Source organism: Bufo gargarizans, chromosome 5 (genome assembly GCF_014858855.1).
Source record: "Bufo gargarizans isolate SCDJY-AF-19 chromosome 5, ASM1485885v1, whole genome shotgun sequence".
In the NCBI taxonomy this organism is placed as follows: Eukaryota; Metazoa; Chordata; class Amphibia; order Anura; family Bufonidae; genus Bufo; species Bufo gargarizans.
Window position 1 is genome coordinate 80446581 of NC_058084.1, and position 9490 is coordinate 80456070.

At 38.3% G+C, this 9490-nt stretch overlaps 1 protein-coding gene across 1 annotated transcript in view; it reads right to left on the minus strand.

Annotated features, from left to right (window-relative positions):
- The window catches only part of RUNX1T1 (RUNX1 partner transcriptional co-repressor 1), a 134190-nt gene extending 125991 nt beyond the window's left edge, over positions 1-8199 (minus strand). The window contains exon 1 of the mRNA XM_044294087.1: positions 7409-8199. Within this exon, the coding sequence (XP_044150022.1) occupies positions 7409-7436 (28 nt within the window). The 5' untranslated portion in view covers positions 7437-8199. The remainder of the gene's footprint in view (positions 1-7408) is intronic.
- Positions 8200-9490: the final 1291 nt, after the last annotated feature.

Here is a 9490-nt window from a genome sequence, read left to right on the forward strand (position 1 = left end):
TACACACACAGACACACATTGTATACTGATATACATATAGACACTATATACTCATATACACACAGGCACATACCTCATATACTCATAACAGCACAGACACACACTGTATACTGATATACATATAGACACTATATACTCATACACACACAGACACACATTGTATACTGATATACATATAGACACTATATACTCATATACACACAGGCACATACCTCATATACTCATAACAGCACAGACACACACTGTATACTGATATACATATAGACACTATATGAGGTATGTGCCTGTGTATGAGTATATAGTGTCTATATGTATATCAGTATACAGTGTGTGTCTGTGCTGTTATGAGTATATGAGGTATGTGCCTGTGTATGAGTATATACTCATAACAGCACAGACACACACTGTATACTGATATACATATAGACACTATATACTCATACACACACAGGCACATACAACAGCACAGACACACTGTATACTGATATACATATAGACACTATATACTCATACACAGGCATATACCTCATATACTGATAACAGCACAGACACACACTGTATACTGATATACATATAGACACTATATACTCATACACACACAGGCACATACCTCATATACTCACAACAGCACAGACACACACTGTATACTGATATACATATAGACACTATATACTCATACACAGGCACATACCTCATATACTCATAACAGCACAGACACACACTGTATACTGATATACATATAGACACTATATACTCATACACACACAGGCACATACCTCATATACTCACAACAGCATAGACACACACTGTATACTGATATACATATAGACACTATATACTCATACACACACAGGCACATGCGCTATATTCTCATATACACAGGAACTTGTACTATATTGTCATACACACAAAGACAAACACTCTATATACTAATAAATAGTGTTGGGTGAGAATATTCGAATCGTGAATATCAGCACTTCGAGAATTTGCGAATATTTAGAATATACTGATATATATTCATAATTTCAAATATTTTAGATTTTTCTTTCATCTGAACCCATGATCCCTCCCTGCTTCTAGCTTGTGGGCCAATGTCTTTGTCTGAGCTTAGCCACATCCCTAGCAACCAATAGGAAAGTTGCCTGCCCCTTACTATATAAGAGCCTGCCCAGCAGCCATTTTCCACAGTTTTTTAAAGTTCTGAGAGAGAGAGAGACAGCAGTGACATTGTTGTGCTCTGTGCTTTCCACACTACATTAGTTAGTTAGATAACTTATATATATATAATACAGATAGTCAGTGTAGGTTATATCCTGATATAGTGTAGCTGGTGCAGTGCAGGGTGTTAGGTAGTGTGATAGGTTCTGCTGTCCATACATACATGCTACAGACGTAGTGCTGGGATGTCACAACAATACATAGTGCACCAATCAGTAATATCTACTCAGACCTGCTAAAATGTGAAGTTTCGCGTATTGCGCCAAAATATTAGCATTATTGCCAATTTTGCAATCGCAAATATATTGGAGCACTCTATCTGCCTATAAAGCTATTGTAATGTTCTGCCGTGCCATCCATTTTCTCCGGTCTCAGGAAACTTCTAGCAGCTTGAAAAATGTAGCTATAGTGACCCATGCCTGTATTTCGCGCATATTACGCAAATATTACATTGGTGATTTTTTGCAATCAAGAAAATAACCTCGAATTCGCAAATATATGACGAATATTCTACCAAATATTTGCGAAATATCGCGAATTCGAATATTGCCCCTGCCGCTCATCACTATTAATAAATACATACTCCGGAACATGAATAATTACAAAAACAAAAATCATACGTAAGGGCCTTTCTGTAAATGGCTAGAGTGTTTTCCGAGTGTTTTATACTGATGACCTATCCTCTGGATGTCGGATAGATAGATAGATAGATAGATAGATAATAGATAATTGATACATTTGTAGATAGATGATTGATTAGATAGATTGAGTAAAATATATACGAAATACGGTTCTAAAAAGTTCTCATATCGACTTTCAAAATGTAAAACTGAATTAGATGATGAAAAAAATAATTATGTGGCAAAATGTATGAAAAAAAATGAGTACAAAAGAGAGGAAGGTGAGGAAAACGTAAGTGTTTGAGGGCAGGCGAGGTAGAGAGGCTTCTGTATTCATGAAGCAGCCTTCTGAGCTTATCTAGAGCCAGAGGCTTGTCATCAGCACAATGTGTGAGGCTGCGGAGACAGGCAATGTGCGCCGGCTGATTACAGTATCAGCAGGGCCCACATGGGGCAAGGGGGGAAGGTGTGTGCCACACAGGAGGAAGGGGGTGGGGTGGGCCGCATACTGGCAAAGATTTAAGACAGTGATTCTCATACAAAAGCAGAGCAGTGAGACAATGCAAATAATAGCAGAAAACATGTAATAATCTACATACAGCAATATGGCACCTTCCACCGCCTAGTACCGAGAAGGCAGCTTATTCCATCCCCAAATCTATTCCTATAGGCATGCAGATGTAGCAGGACTCAGTTTGTCATTAAGCTCATTGGAGATTTATTTTCAATAGTTAATAATAATTTATTTTTCCACAAACCCAAATATAATCGGCATCAGAGAACCCAGTGTCAATATTTAAAGCAACTGTGCAATTTTTTTAATCGATTATTTAAATCTTATCTCATTTTTAAGGACTTTAAAAATAGTCCCAAATGTTTCCCTCCAGACAGGTAAGAAATATGTCTCTATGTCCTAAAGATCTGAAACAGATCCGCTGCCATTATGAAAGCTGCTACAACAAACACAATAGTGGAGTCCTCTGTATAACAAATGACACACACAGCTCTGCTACATCAGATTCACATTGCCTCTATGTATTAATTACACATATGTGCCTGTATCATAAGTACATTGGAAATTCCAGTATATAACCCCCAGCATCTCCCTGCCTCTCTCCTCCAGCAGATGCTTTGGAATATGGAGCTCCATGGTGTCTAATGGGTTTTATTAATGATTCAGGCTAATTACTGACAATGATTGTATATGACATTATATACAGGGGTGACGGCCGGCCCGGAGAGGGGGGGTCCTGATAATCCTGATGTTTATACAAGGGTGACAGGAAGGTGGAAATCTTTCATCCCTCAGATCATTGACATCATTTTACACTTCTTTGGCTGAAGTTAGAGAGAGACAAGAGAGACAGAGATAGATGGATGGATAGATGGATGGATAGATGGATAGATAGATGGATGGATACTGTAGATAGATAGAAAGATAATAGATGTGAGATAGATCATAGATAAATATTAGATAGATATAACATATATTAATTGGTAAACAGTTCATTTATGACTGATATAGACAGACATATAGATAAGAGAGAGAGATAATAGATGGATAAATAGATCTATTGATAGATTGATAATAGACAGTGCAATACATAAAGATAGATAGATATTTAATAGATAGATAGATAAATAGATAGATAGATAGATAGATAGATAATAGATAGATAGATAGATAGATATTAGATAGATAGATGATAGATATTAGATAGATTGATGATAGATATTGCTATGAGGTAGGAAATTGAGGAAAGTTATACACTATTCCATCCCCTCCATAACAGCAATATATATTTCCATGTAATTATTTTGCTAAATGATCTTACTATGAAATGCAGTCTAACCCCATGATAGATGATGGATAGATAGATAGATAGATAGATTAGAGGTTGATGGATAGATAGATATTAGATATATATATATGAGATAGATAGACAGATAGATAGATAGATAGATAGATAGATAGATAGTAGATAGATGAGAGATCACTCTTGGCAGGTATGTACTGTGTGATGGGGGAGGGGTGTCACTGCACATACTCGGGGGTCTATTCCAGTAATGCATGTGAGCGGCGGCCGAGGGTCTCCTCTGCACACAGTAACAATGCAGAGATGTAGCAGAGCTGAACCTAACTCTTAGGGACTAGTTTGTTTATTCTGGTCTATGAATAAGTGTGGCCGTGCTCCTGTAGTGTGAGGAGGGGAGAGATGACCAGCTCCCATCTCATTATCTACCCATCTATCTATCTATCTATCTATCTATCTTTGTGTATAATGAAATATTGTAGAATATATACATAACCTTTTAGATTTACTATTCAAACAATTATCAGTTTATACAGATTGAATCATTAAATACATTTATGATTTTAGATTCATTACAAATGCAAACAACTAGAAACAGCCGGGCAGAGCTGCTGAGTACTATTAGATATATAATACCATATTATACCTCATCAGTGCATTATATCATTTCTTTGGTATCTTTATGTGGTAAAGTGTAGTTTTACCAATAGGTCCTGGAGGTTACAGGACAGACACAGAAATCTACAATAATCGTTATTGATTTGCCCTTTTCAATGTGTGGAATTGGAAATATCTAAAATATCTGCAATTATGTTTATAATTAGAAAAAATAATTATAGATACAAATATGTCTTTATACATTATGTGTTACATTTAGTTTGATAGAAATATATATCAATCTATATATAGGTGTATATAGGCAGCTAGTACCCAGAGCATTGTATAACTGCTAATAATGTGTATTATTCAAAATAGACAGAGACATAGACTGATGGACAGACAGATAGATGATCTATATATATATATATATATATTAAAACGATGGAGGGACATAGACAGAAAGATAGATGATAGCTACAGTAGATAGATAGATAAACAGACACATATGATATGGCAGGATAGAAATAGAGAGATAGATACTAGATGGATAGATAGATAAATAGATAGATAGATAGATAGATAGATAGATAGATAGATAGATAGATAGAAACATATATGGATGGATAGAAATAGATAGATAGACCTTTTATATGAATAAATAGAATAGATAAATATTAGATAGATTATGGATAGAAAATTGATAGATATGATATATAGATAATATAGAGATAGATAGATAGATAGATAGATAGATAGACCTTTTATATGAATAGATAGGTGCATAACTAGATAGATATGAGATAGATTATAGATAGAAAATTGATAGATATGGGCAGACAGATATGATATATAGATAATAGATAATAGAGATAGATAGATAGATAGATAGATAGATAGATAGATAGATAGATAGATAGATAGATAGAGGCTCAGGAACCTTAGCTGTGTGCACATGTGTATATAAGTGGCTGTGGCCATGACATTACTGTGGGCATGCTGTGACCTGGTTCTGGGATGATGATTTGTTGCATGAGGAGGGACTGGAGCGTGAGAACTGATCCCCCAGTCCCCAGATCCCCTCCATGGCAGGGCAGATAACAGGACACATGACAGCTTCCCACAGCTCACAATATCCCCTCAGTATCTACTGCTATAATCAGCTCCTTTAATTGGAAAAAAAGACATCATTAAAGGTGCACCGAGCTGCCAAGTGCACTGCCCTGATAAAGGCACTCCATAAAGACTGGCCATCTCTCAGGGACACACAATGGCTGTCACATCCCATTATCAGGTGGCATCTCCTGCATGAGCCATGGAAGATCAGTCACAACCAGGAGAAGAAACATCCATGTCACTAATAAACTAAACCAGTGTAACTACAACCCCCAGCATAACCTGAAAGGAAGCTGCAATATCAAGGGTACCTTCACCAGTTCTGGATTGGGCATTCACTCTACATAGATAATTCTGCTGCCTATGGATCCATCCATTGATTTCTAGGATTTGACCCAGGAATAATGTGGCAGTGTTGTATATACAGGGACTACTATCCTCAGCCACATAGCCTGATCAGTACAATGATCTGCACCAGGGAGCTCCCACCATTCATTCGCCTGTCCATAAGGAGCATCTGCACCCACAAAACACAGCTTCTTTTTTTTTTCCATGCAAAATGTAAATGTGCCTATTGATCTGACTGATCATTTCCTGGAAAGGTTTGCTGGAGCCTGAAAAACACTGGAGGAAGCTGCCTGTGTTTCCTAAGGAAACCTGCTTCCACAGCTAGGAAACTATGCCTGACATTGTGTGTCCCACCAGGAAGCCCAGAGCACACTATCAGCCTCCCAAAGCTGCTCCTGCTTATCTCTGGCCAGGCTCAATCTGCTCCCAGCGAGGCCAGATGCCTGTCCATTTCCACCACAGGATTAAAGGCTCCAGCAGCAAGAAATAAACCTAGTTCTCAGTCCACCTATATGGCCCAGACTGCAGGCACCTACATCTGTAGATCAATCAATTAAAGGGGTCAGCCTGGGGGATAGGATTTACAGCCAGGGACCTTCACCCAGGATTACAGATAACCAGAGCCCTAGATCCAAATAGATACAATAAAGGGGGGCAATATCTAGATGAAAACACTCCTCCTCTTAATATATGGTTATAATATTGTAATGTGCTATATTATGTGTATTATTATTATTATTGTTATAATCGTTACTATTATTATTATTTATTTTTGTTATAATTGTTACTATTATTATTATTACTGTTATTATTATAATTGTTACTACTATTATTATTTATTTTGTTATTACTGTTATAATTGTTACTATTATTACTATTATTGTTATAATTGTGACTATTATTTAATTTGTTATTAGTAATATTATTATTATTATTATTATTAATAATGTTATTGTTCTAATTATTATTATTATTATTATTATTATTATTTACAACTTAGCTTCTCCAGAGCCATGGGAATGGTAAGACACTATGTAGTGATTACTCTTTGGTTGCTATTCACATACTGTATATGGAGTGTGAGCCAGTTCCTGTTTTATGTCAGCCAGGCTCGCCCCATAGTGTACATACAGTATGACTGTATACAGTAGAGGAGGCAGAGATGGACATACATGGATACATGTTAGCACCTAGAGCTTTCAGTGTCATATTGCCTGCTTGGAGCATAGATAGCTATGGCTGTCCACTACTACCTAACTGTCTTGTTATAGTCTGGATTTGCTGTCCAGGTACCTACAAGTTTCATAAAGGAATATTTTGTTAATCAATATAAGCTGAAACTATCATATATATGACTAAAGAACCACACAGACATATATATATACCAACACACATAATGAAGGCTGATCTCCAGGATTTGTATGGCCTATTGAAAAACAATGAAATTATCAATGCAATATGTGCATATCACACACAAACAAAAATAAACAAAGCAAAATCCTGAAGATGACAGAACCTACAAATCTCAGATATTAATTTAGTGCAACCCATTCCTATAGGACATGACCTTAAACTGTGCAACACCTCTAAATTGTCATGCGTAGCTGCAGTTTGGAGAAACAAGGTAAGTGGTCCCAGGTCTGGCAGCTGATAGCTCATTGAGAAGCACTGAAACATGACTTGATGGCTACTTACACTGGAAGGGGCTTGAAATTCCCACCATTCGCCACAGGCTTGTCCAGTAACTGCAAATAAAAGTTCCTTATTTTCTGATGTGCAGAAGTGAAAAAGGGAAGAAGGAGGGGTGCACAAAGTAATAATAACCAAGGTGGTGGTGGAGGTGGAGAAGAAGAGGAATGCTGCAAGTCCAGATGATCCAAGTCCAAACTAAGTGAAGAACTCCAGCTGCCCACAGCTCCTGAGGACTGAGGCAGGGGGTGGGGAGGGGGGAACACCACTGGGGTGGGGGGTCTGAGCTGACAAGATCCTGGTGTTTGCAGACAAGAGTGGTCTGGAGAAGTCACGGGTTGTTGCTGTCACTGGTGGTCTGCAGAGAGGCGACCAGGGCTATGTGGCTCTGTCATGGAGGAGGAAGGAGCCTGATCTGCTCTGATCTCCAGCATAAGGCTGCAATCTCTTCCTCCCCTCCTCCTCCTCCTCCTTCTTCTCTCTTCAATGTTTATTTCTCTTGCTCTCCCTGTAAAGTCAAGCAGCACACTGGCAGCAGACAGCCAGGCTCAGCTACCCAGGTGCAAGGGTGGGAGGACTCCCAGCAGTGGGAGGTGATAGAGGTAGCAGACATCTGTGTCTTGCACAGGTCACAGGGGGTCAAGTAATGCTAACAATGGGGAGAGCACATTGCCAGTTACTTCTTTATGCTCACACTCTCCCTTGTTCTCTTCTCTCTCAGACCTGGTGGACTTGTAACAGGCTCCCAAGCCGCCTGCCCTGCAGTAACCCAAGAGCAGCACTTTCCCTGGCCATCTGGATGCAGAGCTCCTCCTGGCTGCCTCTCTGCCTGGGACTCATCACTGTGCAGACAGTGCAGTTACAATCCCAGCCTCTCTCTTTCGTCTCCACTAATCCCCTTCTGTTACTTCTTTTTTTTTAGTCTGTTTGTTTTTTTCATTAAGTAATGGTGGTGCTGAAAACAAAGAGGTGTAACTGCTCCTTACGTCTCTTCATGAAATGTCTTTAGGTTGCCCAACATGACCCAAGGCGGAAGACCTGCTCAGGATAAGAGGATCTCTGAAGAGGATGATGTATGTAAAATAAGGGAAGGTAGGTATAGAGACCCAAGGGTCCCCATGACTACCGATTTACCCAATACTGGAATATGTTCCATCAGAACATACGTACAAAGATCTCTTAGCGGCATCTCATTGGAATATCACTCCTACCATTGCGCAGTCCTATAGTTCTGCTGCGGAAATCATCGGATTAATTTTGGTAAATGGTACAGTTGTAGGCAGCGAGTTGTTCATATTAGAAATTAGCAAATTTCCTAAAAAATTTTGGGTCAGATTCATAGAGAAGTTTCAATCGACCCTGAGTTTCGATTCGGTTACGAATCAATTTTACCAGAATCGAAATTACATTTAGTGCATGGAAAATCAATCTCTCTCCCTCCCTGTCTCTGTTTCTCTCAATCTTTTCCAAATTTTTTCTCAGGAAATTCTGACAAATCCAAATTTGTGGGAAAATTCTGGTCAAATTTTGTCTTGTCTTCTTCTAGTTCTTGTCTTTTACCGATCCCTCTGATATATCAGTGATGATATAATAAAGTTTATGATTGGGGGTAATGACTGGACCGAGAGGATATTGCTGCTATGTTTGAGTTGCTTGAGTTACTTTATTACTGTAATGATTGTTTTGTGAAATGACAAGTCGGAAAATAAACTGAAGTACAGTTCAGGGGAGAAAATATTTTGTGTGTATTATTTGTAAACTGAATGGCATACATTGCATCTTATTGCATAGCATGTAATGTTGAATGGCTCGATGGGGTATAAAAGCTAAATGTACACCATATTTGGGGTCTATGTTCTGCGCCCTGACATCTAAGGTCCCCATAGACTATCACTGTCCTTTTGTCAGACATTTTGCTGGTAGACCCTTGCCTCAACTGTATTGAAACCGTAGCGTTGACAAAGCCTAATGCTGCTCTATACTGAGAAATGTGTATCGCACAGAAATAAAAATTTTTATGGGAGTCACTATAGGCTTACAGTCAATGGCAATGTATAATACAATATAGGTAGACAGGCTGTATACATC